The sequence below is a fragment of the Mytilinidion resinicola genome (genome assembly GCF_010093595.1).
Source record: "Mytilinidion resinicola strain CBS 304.34 unplaced genomic scaffold BDZ99scaffold_12, whole genome shotgun sequence".
NCBI classification, from domain to species: Eukaryota; Fungi; Ascomycota; class Dothideomycetes; order Mytilinidiales; family Mytilinidiaceae; genus Mytilinidion; species Mytilinidion resinicola.
Window position 1 is genome coordinate 287,903 of NW_022985448.1, and position 17,150 is coordinate 305,052.

The 17,150-nt window shown below is 53.8% G+C and overlaps 8 protein-coding genes across 8 annotated transcripts; 3 read left to right on the forward strand and 5 right to left on the reverse strand.

Moving 5' to 3' along the window:
- Positions 1-629: 629 nt before the first annotated feature.
- On the reverse strand, positions 630-1,616 carry BDZ99DRAFT_464103 (mitochondrial succinate dehydrogenase cytochrome b560 subunit D). The gene is made up of 3 exons (XM_033720232.1): positions 1,256-1,616; positions 1,086-1,205; positions 630-1,032 (listed from the first exon to the last, which is right to left on the reverse strand). Exons 1-3 carry the CDS (start codon positions 1,549-1,551, stop codon positions 867-869), a joined length of 582 nt encoding a protein of 193 aa, XP_033575173.1. The 5' UTR covers positions 1,552-1,616; the 3' UTR covers positions 630-866.
- Positions 1,617-1,981: 365 nt separating this feature from the next.
- BDZ99DRAFT_572105 (mitochondrial-processing peptidase-like protein subunit beta) lies at positions 1,982-3,893 on the forward strand. Its single transcript, XM_033728168.1, has 5 exons — positions 1,982-2,194; positions 2,247-2,372; positions 2,428-2,505; positions 2,557-3,248; positions 3,302-3,893. The coding sequence occupies exons 1-5, from the start codon at positions 2,045-2,047 to the stop codon at positions 3,690-3,692; spliced, it is 1,437 nt and encodes a 478-aa protein (XP_033575174.1). The 5' UTR covers positions 1,982-2,044; the 3' UTR covers positions 3,693-3,893.
- A 395-nt stretch (positions 3,894-4,288) lies between these two features.
- On the reverse strand, positions 4,289-5,300 carry BDZ99DRAFT_509544 (Maf-domain-containing protein; the record flags this gene model as incomplete). Its single annotated transcript, XM_033724414.1, has 3 exons — positions 4,289-4,518; positions 4,602-4,983; positions 5,043-5,300. 3 exons carry the CDS (start codon positions 5,298-5,300, stop codon positions 4,289-4,291), a joined length of 870 nt encoding a protein of 289 aa, XP_033575175.1.
- Positions 5,301-5,967: 667 nt separating this feature from the next.
- On the reverse strand, positions 5,968-7,497 carry BDZ99DRAFT_464106 (uncharacterized protein). The gene has a single exon (XM_033720233.1). It carries the CDS (start codon positions 7,051-7,053, stop codon positions 6,349-6,351), a length of 705 nt encoding a protein of 234 aa, XP_033575176.1. The 5' UTR covers positions 7,054-7,497; the 3' UTR covers positions 5,968-6,348.
- A 454-nt stretch (positions 7,498-7,951) lies between these two features.
- Positions 7,952-10,032, forward strand: BDZ99DRAFT_521781 (uncharacterized protein; the record flags this gene model as incomplete). The annotated part of the gene is made up of 3 exons (XM_033725658.1): positions 7,952-8,116; positions 8,172-8,398; positions 8,460-10,032. 3 exons carry the CDS (start codon positions 7,952-7,954, stop codon positions 10,030-10,032), a joined length of 1,965 nt encoding a protein of 654 aa, XP_033575177.1.
- Positions 10,033-10,393: 361 nt separating this feature from the next.
- BDZ99DRAFT_464109 (uncharacterized protein) lies at positions 10,394-13,830 on the reverse strand. The gene is made up of 3 exons (XM_033720234.1): positions 11,644-13,830; positions 11,153-11,590; positions 10,394-11,091 (listed from the first exon to the last, which is right to left on the reverse strand). Exons 1-3 carry the CDS (start codon positions 13,820-13,822, stop codon positions 10,757-10,759), a joined length of 2,952 nt encoding a protein of 983 aa, XP_033575178.1. The 5' UTR covers positions 13,823-13,830; the 3' UTR covers positions 10,394-10,756.
- Positions 13,831-14,428: 598 nt separating this feature from the next.
- BDZ99DRAFT_572110 (uncharacterized protein) lies at positions 14,429-15,695 on the reverse strand (the record flags this gene model as incomplete). The annotated part of the gene is made up of 1 exon (XM_033728169.1): positions 14,429-15,695. One exon carries the CDS (start codon positions 15,693-15,695, stop codon positions 14,706-14,708), a length of 990 nt encoding a protein of 329 aa, XP_033575179.1. The 3' UTR covers positions 14,429-14,705.
- A 701-nt stretch (positions 15,696-16,396) lies between these two features.
- On the forward strand, positions 16,397-16,776 carry BDZ99DRAFT_521784 (uncharacterized protein; the record flags this gene model as incomplete). The annotated part of the gene is made up of 2 exons (XM_033725659.1): positions 16,397-16,405; positions 16,480-16,776. The coding sequence occupies 2 exons, from the start codon at positions 16,397-16,399 to the stop codon at positions 16,774-16,776; spliced, it is 306 nt and encodes a 101-aa protein (XP_033575180.1).
- Between the last annotated feature and the right edge of the window lie 374 nt (positions 16,777-17,150).

Genomic DNA, 17,150 nt, shown 5'->3' on the forward strand with positions numbered 1-17,150 from the left:
CATCACTATTCTGGTATCCTTAGAAGTAGTGTGGGATGTCTTTGACACTCGACGTAGAGAGGAATGGAAGTCGGCTGATTGGTGGCCACGTCATATCTGTCTGCATGGCCATGCTGCAGATACCCGTGGGCAGCGCCTTGTGGCCTGGATTTAGGGTATGCTCCGCTTCTGAAGTTGTGCTTGGACTCAGAGAAGTCTGGTCTCAGTACTCTCGACTTTGGATCTGTAGGTAAATATGTGAGCAAGCGTTATCGAGGCCTGACATCGGAACTCCTCCCTCCGAAAACACGGACGCTACTCGACCTTTATTAGCTCGATCTGCGTCAAGAAGGCACGCTGGGCCGGGAAAAAGTGACACATTCATGGATCAAGCACTGTCTCGTATGTACACCTGTCTGCCACTGCTTGGAGTCCTTCAACAGGCTTCCATATAGGCCAGGGCGAAGAGCTTCTATCTTCTTTAAACTCCTGAAGATAACATTGAAGCCCCCTAAGCAGGGGCAGACAGGTGTACACACGAGACAGCTTGTTGTAGAATTAGAGTGCCACCTTTTCCATGCCTCACGTAGAAGGGAACGTAGGGTATTGCTAACTCACTGAAAGACGCTAGAGAGGCGAATATGTGATAGGTCAACTATGTTCCTTTTTGGATAATGCTTGCAACTGGTATGATCTGGTAGAATACGAAAGCGGTGTCAAATGGTCTGCTTCGCCCTATGCTTGACTCAGAGTTAATGACTTTATTGGTGAAAACGGGTCATTTCTTGTGCTTAGCCCTGGAACGGTGTCTCCATTTCCTATGACGCATTGAGCAACAATATAACCCTAACACTAAACTACAACCCATAGAAAAGTTTATGTTACAGCTATGCGTGCCAAATCCTCTTGATAGCCTCAGTGATTCCGACATCGTTTGTTTCGAAGCTGTACATGCTGATACCCAACAGAACGGTGCCGATCCGGAGCAGCCAGAAAGAGCCCTTTCGGATGAGCGGAATTCGCTTCTCTGGGAAGTAATCTATGATGTTGGATCTGTTTCCTTGTTAGCGGCCCATGCTTATCTTAAAGGTGGTGGGATCACTGACTGGAAGCCGATGTGCGAGTGGACGATGATGAGAGCGCATAGAGATGCATCCATGAGGGGATTGAGGGAGCCTGCCGCGAATGGTGCAATGGTCAGAGGAATCAGGCCTGCGGATATGAGTCTATGATACATGTTAGAGGCGTTACAATGCAGTGTATAGAGATGTCGTGCCTCTCGAAGGTCCAGTGGTAGCTGCCATGTGACGCGCTGGGTTCCGGAATTGGTGCTGGTTTGTTGACATCGCCGTCAACTACCTGAGGAAGTGGAGGGAGGATAGGCCGTCGACCAGAGGCGTGAAAGGCGGCGACTCTGGAAGCTCCTGGGGTCGCGAACGCAGATTGCATGGGCCGCCGGGTCAAAGGCGAGGGGTGCTTGAGGGACGAGCCGGCAAAGGTGGAGGCCATGCGCCGGGTTGGGGCAGCATTGCAGACTTGCCGGAGCAGCGCAGGACGGGCAATTGAAGCCATGGCGACTTTTTGGGGAGCGGTAGAGGGGAGAGTGGCCGGTGGATGGAGGAGACAAAGTGGTGGTGGAGGAGCAGTCTTGAAATGGATGACATACGGCCGAGGAAGAATCCGGAACAGCGCATTGGCTGGCGGCATGGCTGCGGGAGTGCGTAAAACATCATATGCTAGACTGCTCTAATAGCCTGAGATATTTCATTAATGACACCTTCAAAGCGGTCCTTTTTTGAGGTAAATATGCAGCCTTGAGCTACAAGCTCGAATCAAAACATCAATGCCTGATACAGGTAGCATTATAAGCTTCTCTTGGGCTTTGTAGGTTATATAAACAGGAATGCCAGAATGGAGCTTGGATATGCCAAGACGTGCCATTTTAGCAGTGCCCACCAGCCCGATTTGCGTGCATGGGCGACCTCACCTTCACGATTCTGCAATCCACCCCCATCACTCCCGCCATCCTCGCTACGATACCCACCCTCCTCTCCTCTCCGTCGCCATGGCTTCCAGGAGGCTCGCTTTCACCCTACAACAGAGCCTGCGCAACCGCCAGGCTCTGCGGTCCATCCAGCCGCTGACTAGAGGTCTGGCAACGCCTGTCACCTACGGCTCCAAAACCGAGTCGACGACCCTGAGCAACGGCTTCACGGTATGCTGTATGAAGCATTGATGTAGAGGCCATCGACTGACCCCTCTCGCAGATTGCTACCGAGCACTCCCCCTGGGCCCAGACTTCGACGGTTGGTGTATGGATTGATGCCGGAAGCCGCGCGGAGACAGACAAGACCAATGGCACTGCCCACTTCTTGGAACATCTTGCATTCAAGGTAGAATCTCTCTGAAAAGCTCCAGGGAGTTCGGACTGATGCAATTGGCGCACAGGGTACCCAGAAGCGCACCCAGCAGCAACTGGAGCTCGAGATTGAAAATATGGGTGGCCATCTTAACGCCTACACGTCGGTTCGTACAAGACGATATTCATTATCTATACATGGCCTAACAGCTTTCTAGCGCGAAAACACAGTATACTACGCCAAGTCCTTCAACTCCGACGTCCCGGCCACCGTCGACATCCTCTCCGATATCCTTCAACACTCCAAGCTCGAGCCACAAGCCATTGAACGTGAACGCGATGTGATTCTCCGAGAACAGGAAGAGGTGGACAAGCAGCTAGAAGAGGTTGTTTTCGACCACCTTCACGCCACCGCATTCCAGGGCCAGCCTCTGGGCCGAACAATTTTGGGGCCCAAGGAGAACATCCAGAGCATCCAGAGGGCCGATCTGGAGGGCTACATCAAGACCAACTACACCGCTGACCGCATGGTTCTCGTTGGCTCTGGTGGCGTTCCCCATGCTCAACTTGTTGAGCTTGCCGAGAAGCACTTCGCCGGACTACCATCAGAACCAACAGGGCAATCTTCCGTCATTGCCGCCGCACAGAAGGTCAAGCCGTCGTTCATCGGCTCTGAAGTGAGGATTAGGGACGACACCATGCCGACCGCGAACATTGCCATTGCTGTCGAGGGTGTGAGCTGGAAGGACGGCGACTACTTCACCGCATTGGTGACACAGGCAATTGTGGGCAACTGGGATCGTGCAATGGGTAGCTCGCCATACCTTGGGAGCAAGCTCAGCACATTCGTGCACGCCAATGGCCTCGCCAACAGCTTCATGAGCTTCTCCACGAGCTACAGCGACACTGGGTAAGTTTATGTTTGCTCTGGATCTATCGAATGTAGCTAATATGGTTATTCAGTCTATGGGGAATCTACCTCGTAACCGACAACGTCACCCGCATCGACGATCTTGTCCACTTCACGCTCCGCGAATGGTCCCGCCTCTCCGTTAGCGTCTCCGAAGCGGAAGTCGAGCGCGCCAAGGCCCAGCTCAAGGCATCGATACTGCTCTCCCTGGATGGCACCACCGCCGTCGCTGAAGACATAGGCCGCCAGATCATCACCACCGGCCGCCGCCTGAGCCCCGAGGAAGTCGAGCGCGTAGTCGGCGCCATCACGGCAAAGGACGTCATCGACTTTGCGAACCGGAAGCTGTGGGACCGTGACATTGCTATCAGTGCTGTCGGCCAGATCGAGGGCCTGCTGGATTACAACCGCGTCCGAAACGACATGAGCCGGATGGCGTCGTAAACGGACTGTAAAATGGTTGGTTGCTTGGGTTGTAAGGTTGCTAGAGGGGCCTCTGCGCGGATGTATTAGTGTACACTTAGCCGAAGAGATTTCATTGATGTACAGTGTCAATCCATCCTAGAATTGGTTTAACCTTGCTTTGAGTTGTGAGAAATCTGCAGGCCTCGAAGAAGTGTGCGTTCATAGGGTTTGATTACTATTTGCCTAATCTGTGCACATCTTGCGAGATACCTTCGGGCAGCTCTCATTGAGTAACGCCGACTTCTTGGTCCGGTGAGTCTACCGGTGTTCTCTTTACATCCAAGCTTGGAGTGTGCTGCATCTATGTCCTTGTCCCTGAATTATGGTGTCTCTGACGTGGGTGCTCGTACACCAATAGCAGACCCCTAATTATTCTACACCATGCTGTCTAACCAGTCGACCGGAGCTTTCGGTCTGTACATTCATGCTCCAGGGACTAGCAGCGGTTGGAGATGTGCGACTTTCCATCCTCTATTCGGGCGCTGCTCTCCATCACTTCCGGGAACCCCCCTTGGCCCGCGCGCCGTCTAATCCGCAGCCTCAAGCGCATTTACTCAAGCGTCCAGCGCGCCTCTTCAAGCCTCGTCGTCGTCACTATTCACATACGTGTCGTCCAGCTCGTCTTCCGGCTGCATGATCAGCTCGATGAGCCGCAGCGTCGAGCGCAGCGGCAGCCCGATGACGTTGTCGTGGGAGCCCTCGATGCGCTCGACGAGCACGGAGCCCGTGCCTTGCAGGCCGTAGCCGCCGGCTTTGTCGGCGCCTTCGCGCGTTTTGACGTAGGCGAGGATCAGTTCGTCGGAGACTGTGTGCGTGCTGTTAGTTTAATTCTAGGCTTCGCGGGGAAAGGTTGTAAGTGGGGGCATGGGGCAAGGGGGGCAAGGTTACCAGCAGCATCAAACTTGACAACCGTCTCCTCCACATGCGTCCGACACACATAGCCCGGATCAATTGCGTTCTCCAGCGGCCGCATCGCCGTCACGGCCGTGTAGACGCGGTGCGGGCCCTCGTCGCGCAGCGTCGTCAGCATGCGCACATGCTCGGCCTCGCTGCGCGGCTTCTCCATGATGATGCCCGCGTGGCTGACGACGATGGTGTCGGCGGCGAGGATGATGCCGGGCTCGCCCTTGGGCGAGTCGATCTCGCGCCGGTACACCTCCATGGCTTTGGCTTCGGCGGTCTGCTGCACGTATTCGAAGGGCGAGAGGGAGCTTTTGGAGAGGTCTTCGGCGAATTGGGAGGGGATGCATTCGGCGTCTTTGAAGCCGAGCTAGAGGGGAGAGGAGTCAGCTTCTTCGGTTTCTTAGAGGCTTGAGGGAGGGTGGTTACTAGAGCTATGAGGATCTTCCGCCGTGGGGAGGTGGAGGCGAGTATCACTCTTCGGCCTCTGAGCTGATTTAAAGCGTCTAGATTTAGCGGAGGCGGAGGGGGTCGCCCTTGGATTTGGATTTGGCTCAGGCTTCGGACGTGTGGTCGTAGAGAGGGTGTTGGCAGCGTGTTATTGAGAGTTGGCTTCGAGACATCGTCGTAGGAGGGTGGGGGTTCGGATGGAGTGGTTGGGGGATCTCGTAGGTCAATGAGAGACATTGTGAAGAGTCAATTAGGAGACAACGACAGGGAGAAGCGTTGTTGTATCGGCAGGAATGTGTATAATTTAATTGAGGGAGTGGTGAAGCACTGTAGTAGCGAACGGAAGTGAATGTCGATGGCGTTGATGCCAAGATTGAAGCAACGTAATCGGGCTCGCTTTATATACGCCACCATGCTCTCCCTCTAACGTCCCTCGTTCACGGCTATTGGAACGCAACGTTCCGAGACGTAAATGAAGCCTCCATATGCTTACCAAACCGCATGAAACGCGCTTGACCAGCCCGTTCCTGGCCGCCGCTGTTCACAGTCAAGTTTTTCTATCCGGATTCTTGCCACGAAGGGTCCGATCAACCTTCACTTGTCCAAGCGCCGTCTGATACGAGTTCGCGTACTATTTTTGTCTCTATCAGACTTCCCGAAGTGGCAATGCCCTATGCTGCATGTATTGGTTCCAAGCAGTCATACTCTCTTAAGAAATCTAGGGCTCTGCACTTGATTGGTCATCTTCTCTGCCAATCTCTCCTGTTTCTGTCAATGGTCCGAATGCTACCATTTCATCGCTGTTTTTATTTTTAAAATGCTTTCTAGAATTGAACGTGATGGGCTACCTTTCAGTTGGGCCTTAAGTCAAGAGAGAGCATCGTTCTCCTGCCGAGTTCCCGTTGTTACAATGCATCGAGTACAATCGGTTGCGATATGACACAGACACGTGGTAACTATCTTGAGAAGCAACGGTATTGCTGGCATTCTAGTCTATTCTGCAATTCATGTGTGTCCGTCGCTCCCTTGTTTCTCACACTATTTCTGCCTCCTCGAGACCTCTGGGGCCTCCTCCTACCTTCCAATGCCAAATCCAGAACTGCACTTGCCGCCTCGGGAAAAGACTACAACTGGGGCATTACCCTTACCATCTTTAACTCCATTCCATTGGATTACCCCTACAAGTGATAGGACATATTACCCCTAACTCTGGCGCATAGATACACAAACCCTCCCATCGCTCTCGCGGTACAGCAAGCCCCACGTCGTTGGCACATTCTTGATATCAAGGCTTCGGCGGGACTATGTAAGTGTACGTGATCGGGTCCTTGATCAATCCTGGCGGAGGACTGTTGAAAATCATGCCAGGTGGAGGCCCCAGGAACACGCCTGGTGGCAAAGGCCCCGCCATGAAGCCTGGGGGCCCATAAACCGCACCTGGTCCTAGCGGAGGCAGAACCGTACCTGGAGGTAGTGCAAATGGAGTCGGCATGACCATTCCTGGTGGCCCGTGCAGCTGGAACAAAGGAGTGGCGGATATCACCGGTGGAGGTAGTGGAGCAGCCACAGGAGAGCCAGGATGCGGAAGCGCAAAGCCAAACGGCCCTAGCCCCTGCCCTAGAGGAGTTCCAGGAGGAGATTCCAGAGGCGTAGGAGGATCAAGATTGAGCGCACCAAATTCTGGTATTGGAAAGTCGAAGTTTGGAGGAGACAGTGAGCCACTGGCGTTGATTGCTGAGTCTAGTCCGGCAGTCATTGCGAGACGAGCGGCTTCCAGGGAGAAGCAGTTCATGGCCTCGTCTTCCCAGCCAAACACGCCCATGGTGCAATGGGGGCATTTACCGTCCTTAATTTGCAGGTCTACATCCCACGTGTGTTCTTGGGCCATAATCACATCCTCCTGGTATGCTGGTGATCCGCAGGGCTCGATGGGGCTGGCGGGGTTCTGGTGGGCGCAGCCTCTGTAGGCAAACCAGCGTTGTTTGCACATGTCTCGGGTCTAGAATGGTGGAGGCACGAGAGGGTAGGTGGTGCGAGGAGAGTGGAGTGGTAGGGAAGGTACGAAGGAGTGAATGGGTATTGTTACAAGAATGCTGCTCTATGTGACAATCTAGGCTAGTGGAAAAGCCGACAAGAATTCACGAAGCTCTGTATCCGTAGGATGTTGGTGCTCGGAGCCACGTGTTACTCGCGTGACTTAGGCTGAAGCTATGCTGTCACTGCTGTCTTTCAGGAAAGTCTATGGTGATAGTACCGAAGCTGCCTTCAAGAGCCGAAAGAATGCGATGATGTACCTAATACGATAGCGAGGAGTTCTTATAGAAATGCGGGCGTTTCTGACAGCACATATCGGAGAAGGAAGTAGCCACGACAGGTATAGACTTCTGTCGTAATGCTGTAACACGGCTGGCTCGGAGAATTAGATGAGTGGCCAGCGCACCGTTACGGATAGCAGTGCTGTACATAAAGGCCTCCATGTAATATGATGGTGGTCGGGCTGGAGAGCCAGACCAGGATAATGGTGTTTGCTTTAGACGATAGGTCATTGGGCCACAAGGAGCTATGGAGGAAATAGGTTCATTGGCCAGAGGTACAAAACGGGCTGAAACCGCAGGAATGGAATGGCCTGTCGCGACCGACGTCAGATTGAGCTGGCATTGCTGTGCGCGTTCTGCGCCACAGAGGGACGCGGAGCTGGAGCGTTCTCGTCCTTGGAACGGCGTGGTGATAGAGGCAATATTCGATGGATACACTCGGTACCCAGGCAGATGTGAAGGGGCGTGGAGGAGCACCGCACTGCCACAGTCGCCGTGACTCGTCCGTGTGCGGCAGAGTCTCTGTCCCGCACCTGCAATCTCCCCCGTCTCCACCTGGCGAGGCAACCGACGATGGCCTCAGGGCGCAGCTGGGATGCCAAGCGGCGCAGTACGAGCAGACGGCCGCATCCGTCTAGTTACGCCTCTCCTGAGCTTGCTGGAGCCGCCGACAGAGCCTTCATATGCAGCAGCACGCGCCCTGGTGCCTCTCCTGCGCGACGCTGCCCGCCAGTCTCTGTGCCAAAGCTCCCACGCTCCCCAGTGCCGTTGGACCACCCTGACACTCTGACAGCTGACCACCGCCTTGGACCCGGAACTGATGCCCACTGATACCAAGCTTTCGCCCCAAGCGCGGCCTCACAGCCTCGTTTCCTGGAACTGCAAGTGCGCACTCGTCATCGGCCCCTCCCGCCTCATCCCTCGACCACCAGTGCACCACGCCTTCATCCCTCCTCCACCACCACCCAGGACTCCTCCCCATCCGACCCGACCGCGCCTGCTGAGCCCGCCGTCAATTGGGTTCTCTGTCGCCATGCCGCGGCCGGACCAACGCTATAGACCTCGCTGAATCCTCGACAAGCACCCTCACCGCAAGAGGCAGCTCAACAACGCATACTCGCATATCGAGCCAATTCATCCCCACCGCCCCGCATATACCACCCCGGCGCGTGCGAGCATCCTCCCAGAACATTGCCAGAGACATTGCATACCCCCAAGCCATGTCCCTCTCGCGCGGCATCCAGTCGGCCATCTTCCACTACCTGTCCTGCGCGCCATGTTCCGGCTACATGTACCGCTCGCGCCGCCGGAAACAGGCCAAGCACGACAGGAAGGAGAAGAACAAGCTTGAGATGGAGCAGCCCGAATTGTACCGCCATCCAGAGCCCTCGGCCACCAACCCCTTCTGGGCTGAAGAGATATTCATGGGACCGGGACCACCGCGAAGAGCTGGCCGCAAGACCAACACCAGCAGCCAGAGGGGCATAACAACTGCCGACACACACAGCACCGTCGCGAGCAACGGAGGAAGTAGCTTGGATATTGGCTCCTCCGATGGGAAGCCTGTGCGAGTTTCAGGAGACACGTTGCGCGGGGACAATTGGAACAGGCGGCGCTATCAGAGAGAAGACGAAGAGCTATGGGGCCTTGGAGAAGCTGTTATGCAGGCTGGTTCCTCTGTTGGTCTTTCGGGCATCACTCGACCACCGACAGCACGCACCGCGAAGTCCTCCGGAGAGAGCTACTATCACCCTCGCGCCCCACCAATAAACGACCTGCACCCTCCAATTGTGAGTTTGCCATCGCCGCACCCCGCAGACAACAAATGGATGCTTCAACCTCCTCCGAGAGCCAGTGTCATGAATGGGAAAGAGCGGGCCACGAACAGGAGCCGAAGTGGAAGCGGCGCCAGCAGTCGTGTGGAGGTGAACCTGCAACGTCAAGTGAGCACCAAGCAGTTGAAGGCGAAGCTCGACAGGGGTGAGACTCCAGAAATGCCGCCCCTGTCGAGGGGTAGCTCGTACAGCAACGCACAAGGCCAAGGTCACGACCGGGATCCCAAAGCACCCAGGGCTGCTCCACCGTCAGCGACTCCATCTCGCCGAAAGCGACGTGATCCAAGCCCCGAAAAGCCAGCCGATTCCTCTACAGAGTCAAGCGACACAATTGTTTACCCCTCCAGAGACTCCACCCCTCAATTGACTTCCCAGCCTAGCCTGAAAGTTGTCCGCGTCCGCAGCAGCAGACAGAAACTCTCCACGGTAGTCTCAAGCGGAGATGCATCCCCACCGTCTAAGAACCTCTTATCTAAGGCCGTCTCCTCCCCTAGCCAAACCGATAAGTCCTCTGGCTCTCTCCGCGTGACCAGACCACGTCCACCACTGGCCGCCTCGGACCTCTCTTCCCTCAATATTCTGCAGGACCTGGTCTCGCCGCGAGCCCTACTCAACTCCCGCTATGTCTCTGCTCCCCTAGTGGAAGCGCGGATCAAATTGCCCGAAGTTGACCGCGACGAAGAAACCCTCCTCGTCGGCCAAGAGGACATCACATGGGTCGACAACGGCTTCGGGCAGAGCAGAGAGTGGCAGGACGACGAGAGCCACTCGAGGGCCCCATCGCGGGATCCGCGCACGAGATGGAGTGTGGACTTCTAGATGCTCTTCTCTTGGATTAAATGATATCCCCGCTTCCCTGGGGGAATCAACATCACATCACTTGTTGGATATACAGTATCCACCATTGCAACCCGTCACAGCTTTCATTATCATCACAGCATGATTACCGCAGTACAAACTAAGCGTTCTTAGCGTAGCTCGAAGTTATTTCTCGTTCTTCGTTTGCCGCGCGTTTCCTCGTTTTGTGTTTGTGCCTTCTAGCGTTGATAGCGTTGCAAATATGGCATTCATTTTGCATTTTCTTCCATCTATCTTCTTCATCTATCGTCTTCTGCATATACAGATTTCGTTTTTTTTCTGCAATATAGGGACTTGGGAAACACGGCGTTTAGATATGGTTGGGGATGATCTGGGAAAATGGGGAAGGGCGTTCTGGTGGTTCCCCATTGTGGTTTCCTTTCTGTTGATCGACTATCGCTACAAGTGGTTCCAGCACTTCCACGATGCAATTTTCCCTTATTTATATACGTCATGATTGGATAGCAAAAACGAGCGAGAAAGAGGTCCGCAAAATGTACAACAGCAATGCTTCCGCACGTACCTAGACAACACAGCCAGACAGACAAACACGATGCATTCATCCAATCAATCCGATCTATGAAGCAAAATCTCAGAATTTTGAACTGCCAAGTCTAATGCCGCTCCCACGCTTACGCTAATCTACCATCCGATCCGCTCACCCCCCCACGGCTCCTACCCACCCCTAATTCCTCACATTCAAATCCCAAATCCGGGTACTCTCCCCCATCCACCCCCTCTTCTTGCTGCCGCTCTTCGGCGCCCGCTCCCCGAGCCGCACCATCGCCTTACTCGTCACCGCAAACGCCGTCACTAGCTCCTCCATACGCCCCGTCTGCACAAACGCATCCGCCAGCTCTGCATTGGCCTCGTCCGCGATCGCCGCTGCGAGCTCCATCGACTTGGTCGCCCACTCGCGCGAGACGAAGTGCGCGCTGGCGAGGAGGGTGCTGTTATACGCCAAGATAACGTCGGGGAGGTAGATGTGGCGGATGAGCTCGAGCTGGGAGGCTTCTTCGTCTGCGGTTTTGTGTTAGCAAGCCTGTAATTTCGAAAGTGAGGGGAGGGGTGGGGGGCATACCATCACTGCTCGTGGTCAAACACCCTTGCAGCAGCGGCTCGACCGCATGCTGGATACCCTCCATCTGCTCCTTGATGCGCTTCGTGGGCACCTTCTTGTTCTCTTCTTTCGCGCGGATGAAGACGTCCTCCTGCTCGCGCCACTCGCTGAGCGCCTTGATCGCCGTCACAAGCGTGCAGAGGTCGATGTAGGTGCGCGCGTCTTCGGCCCAGCGGTCGAACTGGTAGCGGACGAAGCCGCCGAAGGTGAGATCCGGGTCGTCGGGGTGGGAGATGCCGACCGGGAACGCGATGCGCTCGAGCGCTGCTCGCTCTGCGTCGCCTTCAGAGTCGGTGAAGTTGAGGGCGCTGCCGAAGTAGGGTTTCGTCTTCATTTGGGAGACGCGGTGGGCGGGGAGGCGTTTGCAGAGTTCGATCGCTGCGCCGACGCGGCCGTTGACTGGGGCAAGGTTAGGTTGGTGGAGCTGAAGGAAAAGGGTGAGGGGAACTTACGGAGGAACATCTTCATAGCGTCGCTCAGGGATAGGAAAGTCGCCGTCATATTCATTTTCACGTGCAGGAACCACTCTAGACTGTCAATGACATCCATCTCGGGAGTTGCGACGTTGCAGTCGAGGAAGTCCTGTTTGGTCCGATGACCAGGCCAGAGATATTCTTCGGAAGTCGGTACTTCTAGCATGTTATATCGTTTGATGTACTTCGACTCGTCCATGAGTTTGCTTTCCTCCCCAGCAACGATATAGCAAGTGGCCACGACGTCCATGGTGTCTATGCCAATAATCTCCATGAGCTTACACATTTCACCCTGCTCGTGGAAATTGTTAAGGGAGGGCAAGACGGAGGCGAGGACGCGGACTTGTCGGTTCTCCGCCAGCTGGGCTGCGTAGGTAGGAATGACCTTGAAGCGTCGGGCTTCCTTGAGGAGTATGATGTATCTAACGATGGTGTTGTCGACCATCTGCTCGTATGCATCACTCGGGATGTGTGCTCCAAGTGCTTTGAATATCAGAAGTATGTGAACAACGATACGCAGGTTATCAGTGTCCTGGACTACTGCGTAGTAGTCCTCATGTGAAGTTTCAAACTTAGGCAGCTCGTACTCAGGATGCAGTTCGAAATCCCTGGCGTTGTGCTTCGCTACCAACGCACAGCCGACTCTCCTGGCGAGATAGATGAAGTTCCTAGCAATTAGACTGCCTTGTATAAGCTTCGTGGGCGTCATTGCATGCGATTTTGTGCTCTTTTGCGCTTCTAGCAGCTCGACCACTCGACGGTTGGACGTCGACCAGTCTCCGTGGAAAGATACGGCGTCGAAAGTGGAAAATTTGCGAATCAAGCTCGGGGGGAGCTTGTCGGGATAATTGGCCTGAAGGTATGCGTCAAATTGCGAGAGGAGCAGTGCATTGTAGCGGGCGTAGAGATGGTCGTCCCAGGTCCGGCAGACTTCTTCAACAGATTTCAGATCGCCACTGAGCAGCCCGTATACAGCACGCTCGTAACGAATATCGCTTCCTTGAGCGAGCGCGTAGCATGTACGACGCCAAAGGCTCCCGAGATAGGGTCCGGTCAGGCATGTTGGGGCGTCTCCTGCGCTGCCGTTGGTCAAGCCCATACTAACTCCCCGCCAAGACTCGTTGTGGTCTTGACACCATTCGCAGATCTCTTCCCAGGGCTTCCCGCGTCGGAGCATTTCGTAGCAAGTCATCCACATAGCCCTCTCATAGTAATCATCCGACTTTACTAGAGCTCGTCCTTGCCTAGAGGGCGCGTCAGGATCGAGATGGGTGACTAGAATTTGAGTCCCGTCAGCAGACTTGATTGAGACTTCATCCGGATGCAAAGGATGACCAATTAGACGCCGGCGCTTCTCAGCCTTGATCTTAGACTTAGTGTCTAGCCATCCATTCGTCCAATTGCTGATGTCTTTCCCTGATTCGGTCCCCAATTGCTCCTTTATCGACTCGATGTCGCTCTCGTTACTGTCGGCTGACTCTTCTAGCCATTTTAGTATCTTTGATTTCTCCATGGCCGCCGCGTCCTCCACGAGGAACCGCTTCCAGATTTCCAGATCAGGGCGGTCACCATACTCGGCCTCTACCTCAGACAGACGTTTCTGGTTGTCTGCTAGGGCGTTATATCCAGGCGGAGGGTGGTACAAGTCGATCATAATTCGAAGGAGGTTCCAGGAAGCGGCCTCATTCTGCCAATGCCGCAATTCCTGTAGCTTGGGCGACGTGCCTAAGTTTGTGGACATGGATTTTACCGATCCGTCGTCACCTCCAGGACCCAGACTACCCCGAGGGGTGTTGGCCATGCTATGTATCCGTCTCCGAACGTCTTTCGCAAGGTCTCCTCGATTTGCGGCAGCCTCTCTCTTCCCCAACTCTTCCACTTTCTTTTCCGCATGCTTCTGGAACTTCGAAAGCATGTTCAGAGTCTCATTGTATTTCTCGAGCGGAGGCAGGTCGTGGCTAGCGGTGTACCATTGATCTAGCTTCTCGGCGAATATCTCGACATCCTTTCCGACGCGATCTGCCATGGTCTGGAGGGGTTCGAAGTATTTGCGCGCGCTTGATTCTAGTCGGAGAGGCGATTCCAAGCTTCGAGTGAATTGCTCGTCCTTGCGCATAGCGCGCGTGGAGTACGACCGCCGCGGCGTCATTGTCGACATGCTGAATATTTGGAGAGCTTTCCAATAGCAATACAGAGGGTGGTGCGGTTGAAAGTGGAGGGTTTAGGTGGTGTGGTAGGATGTGAGGTTGGCGGTCTTGCGGGTAAGGGGCGTAGTCTAGAGAACTGGATTTGCAGAAGGGCGGGCAGCCTTTTATCGTCGGCGCAGTTGATGTGCGGTGGAGGGTTTGGGTGTCAGAGCACATAAGTGAAAGACCACAAAGCTGGTGAATGGCGAGCAGATCGCGTCGAGGTCGTTGAAGCTGCCCACGCTAGCGCGATCCTCAGCCACCAATCACAAGCACCAATACATTTTGCTTTGGAATTTGAGAACAACCTCTTTTTTTGTTAGGTGAATAGGACATGGCGCTCAGATCTATATTTAGCTACTCACGTTTTGAAGCGGTCGGTCAATGAATGGCACGGAATGACGTACTCTCGAACGTGGCGGTACTGCGAGGCACAGGACTTTCCCTGGGAGGATTAATCCATTCCACAGCCAGACTCGTTTGAAGTGCTTGCCACTCATTGTTTCAAACCCCTGACTCTGTTGGAGACGTATTCTGAAGAAATGCATTTCAAAATATGTGGAGACTCTTGGTCTAGAGACGCCCAAAATTGTAGTAAACCATCACGGTCTTTTATTTATGTCTACGAAACAAGGAAAGGAAATGCAGTAAACACGTATATTAAAACTTCAATGAGACGAGCTGGTGTATACCTTCTGATATCACTACTGCTGAGTCTCAATCAGAAATAGATCCCATAAACTCCCCTCCCATGTGTACGTTCCTTTTTGTGGTGATTCTTGGCCCCAAACTAAATCTCAAGCATCATGAAAGAAATCAAGCTTAAGGCTCAATTCCACCATGCTAAGTATGTGCTTAGTAGTGCTTGGTACTGATCGGCTTGACAGGAGTATTGGTCGCAGACGAGAGGTTAGGGTTTTTGATAACTGTATTCGGGTGCTTGTGAGACGCCGAGAAGGATGAAGGTCCGGTGTGGTACGGGGACTCCTGTTTGTATGATTTGGGCGTTACGGCCGAGTACGCGGTGCCAGAGCTGGAAACTGGGGGTGCAAAGAAAGTAGTTGTGCCTTCAGTCACCGGGAAGGTCGGGCAATTGGTGGACGGGCATACTTTATCGGCAGTGATGGTAACAGTGGTTGCAAGCGGCGCTTCAGGGCCTACGGTGACGGTGATGGTGGTCGTCTGAGCTAGGCATGAGGCGACGGAGAGAGTAGGAGCGCTGTCTAGCGGCAGCCCAGCAACTGGTGTATAGCCGACAATAGGGTTGGTAGTTTCAGGGGATAAAAGGGCGCCAGAATTATTCTTATCGGTATGAAAGGACTGTAGAGGGACTTTTATACTTTCTGGTGGCGGCGTGCTATCTGCCAGCGAACTACTAGTAGCGGATGGTTCAGGATAACCAAAATAAGGCCCATGGGTATGCGAGGATTGAAGTTCAGCCGTACTTGCTGGTGGCAGCTCAACCTTTGATGTTTTATAACCACCGAGGGAAGTAATAGCGCTAGATACGGGCTTTATTTTGGGAAAGTAATCGACGTCGGTAGCAGTCGGTATATATTCACTCATCGACAACCAGTTGGTAATGTATGAGGTGTAGACGGAGGCTTCGAGCCAAGAAGACATGCCTGTCGAATAAATGATAATGCCGCTTGAGGATCCGACAGGAGTGGAGGTTGCACTAAATTTCCATAAAGATGTGGGCACCATAGTGGCAACGATAGTTGATTCTCCAGAGGGTGGAGGAGGCGGTAGAGTGGTAGGATAATGATAATTACACCCGTTTTTGCATGAAGTGATCGTGAAAATTTTGGTAACAATAGTGGTAATAGCTACTGCGCCCGACATTGTGGTGATAGGGCAGACTGTTGTCGTAGTATATGTGGCCAGTGTTTCGATTTCTCCTGGGTATCCAGTCCCAGTAGGAATTCCGGTTCCTGTCGAGGAAAATCCAAGTCCCGTTGGGTAAAGCCCCGTTTCTATAGCGTAAGATGAGGTTGGGCTCAAATGGGAAGAGTCCTGTGAAGTATATAAAAAAGCCTGTGGTGTATGCGAGGAAGCTTGGGGAGTATAAGAGGGAGCCGATACCACGCTAGAGGATACCGAAGTAGAGGATGCCTGGGGAGACGAGAGTGATAGCACGCTGGAAAATGAAGTCGACGCTAAGATTGGTGACGCGAGAGAGGAGGGGGCTAATAGCACACTAGAGGAAGTGGAAGGTATGAAAAGCGGAGAAGTCGTCGGTGTATAGGAAGAAGTGGTTGCAGTTTGAGACCATCTCTCTGATATAATGTAATCTGCGCCTTGGGTGGATGAAGATAATGAGGCTGATGCGCTAGATGATGCGTGCGAGGAATGGGCCAAAGCCGCACTAAATGATGCCGAAGACACAACGAGGAGCGAGGAAGCCTCGGAGGTTTGGGGAGAGCTCGCTGATCCAGTGTAACCTCCCCCAACTGAGGACGAAGACGGTGTTGATATCACGATAAAGGCTACGGAGGTGGGTGATGCGGGCAAAGACGGAGTTGAAAGCGCACTAGAGGACTTCGATGACGAAAGTAGGGATGGAGACGCCTTTGAAGTAGAAGCGGAAGTCTTCACAATTTGGGACGAACTTTCTGGTGCACCGTAGCCGCCACCAACGGAGGATGAAGATGGTGTCAATACCACGCCGGAGGACGAGACCAATAGCACACCAGAGGATGTCGACGATGAAGGCGACAGATTTAAGGAGGAAGTCGAAGCTGATGATGCCTGGGAGGCGGAGCCAGACAAGACACTAGAGGGGGAGGAAGCTTGTGAAAGTTCAGAAGAAGTCCCCGAAGGATTGGGCCAGATCTGTGTTGCATCGTATCCTCCACCCTGGGAGGATGAAGATGTGATAGCAGACAGCGTTGGCGTCTCAGTCGCAGGCGTTGTCGTCTCGTAGTTGTTCCGGCCGACAAGCCCAAACGCTTCGGCCATTGCATCTCGAGGCCATCTAAGAGAGGGAGTCGCAGAAGCAATACTGTTGATTGAAGCTATCAGAAGGATCGTAGCGGGCCGCATGGTTGTAATCAATGAAAACACGAAGCTCGGTGGAGTGCGTTCGAAGGAAAAACCGTACGGGACGGAAGGATAGATTAGAGAACCCAAACAAGTCAGAGAAGCGATTGGTGGCTTTGATACAGAATAAGATGGAGGCGAGCATGGCTCTTAAGTAGCGATAGAAGACACTTTGCAAGAAGATGATACAAATCCTCTGAGGCACAGAATGCGAAGCTCCTCGTGTACTCAATGTCTCCTAGCGACCTACGACGCCAT

Bases quoted from the DNA above. Each gene is read 5' to 3' on its own strand.
- BDZ99DRAFT_464103 (XM_033720232.1), bottom strand. From the start codon at position 1,551: ATGGCTTCAATTGCCCGTCCTGCGCTGCTCCGGCAAGTCTGCAATGCT. The intron at 1,206-1,255 runs GCACGACATCTC...CATGTATCATAG, and splicing joins TACCACTGGACCTTCGAGAG to ACTCATATCCGCAGGCCTGA. The intron at 1,033-1,085 runs GTCAGTGATCCC...ACAAGGAAACAG, and splicing joins CACTCGCACATCGGCTTCCA to ATCCAACATCATAGATTACT.
- BDZ99DRAFT_464109 (XM_033720234.1), bottom strand. From the start codon at position 13,822: ATGTCGACAATGACGCCGCGGCGGTCGTACTCCACGCGCGCTATGCGC. The intron at 11,591-11,643 runs GTAAGTTCCCCT...ACCTTGCCCCAG, and splicing joins CGCTATGAAGATGTTCCTCC to TCAACGGCCGCGTCGGCGCA. The intron at 11,092-11,152 runs GTATGCCCCCCA...ACAAAACCGCAG, and splicing joins TTTGACCACGAGCAGTGATG to ACGAAGAAGCCTCCCAGCTC.
- BDZ99DRAFT_464106 (XM_033720233.1), bottom strand. From the start codon at position 7,053: ATGTGCAAACAACGCTGGTTTGCCTACAGAGGCTGCGCCCACCAGAAC.
- BDZ99DRAFT_572105 (XM_033728168.1), top strand. From the start codon at position 2,045: ATGGCTTCCAGGAGGCTCGCTTTCACCCTACAACAGAGCCTGCGCAAC. The intron at 2,195-2,246 runs GTATGCTGTATG...CCCCTCTCGCAG, and splicing joins CCCTGAGCAACGGCTTCACG to ATTGCTACCGAGCACTCCCC. The intron at 2,373-2,427 runs GTAGAATCTCTC...ATTGGCGCACAG, and splicing joins TGGAACATCTTGCATTCAAG to GGTACCCAGAAGCGCACCCA.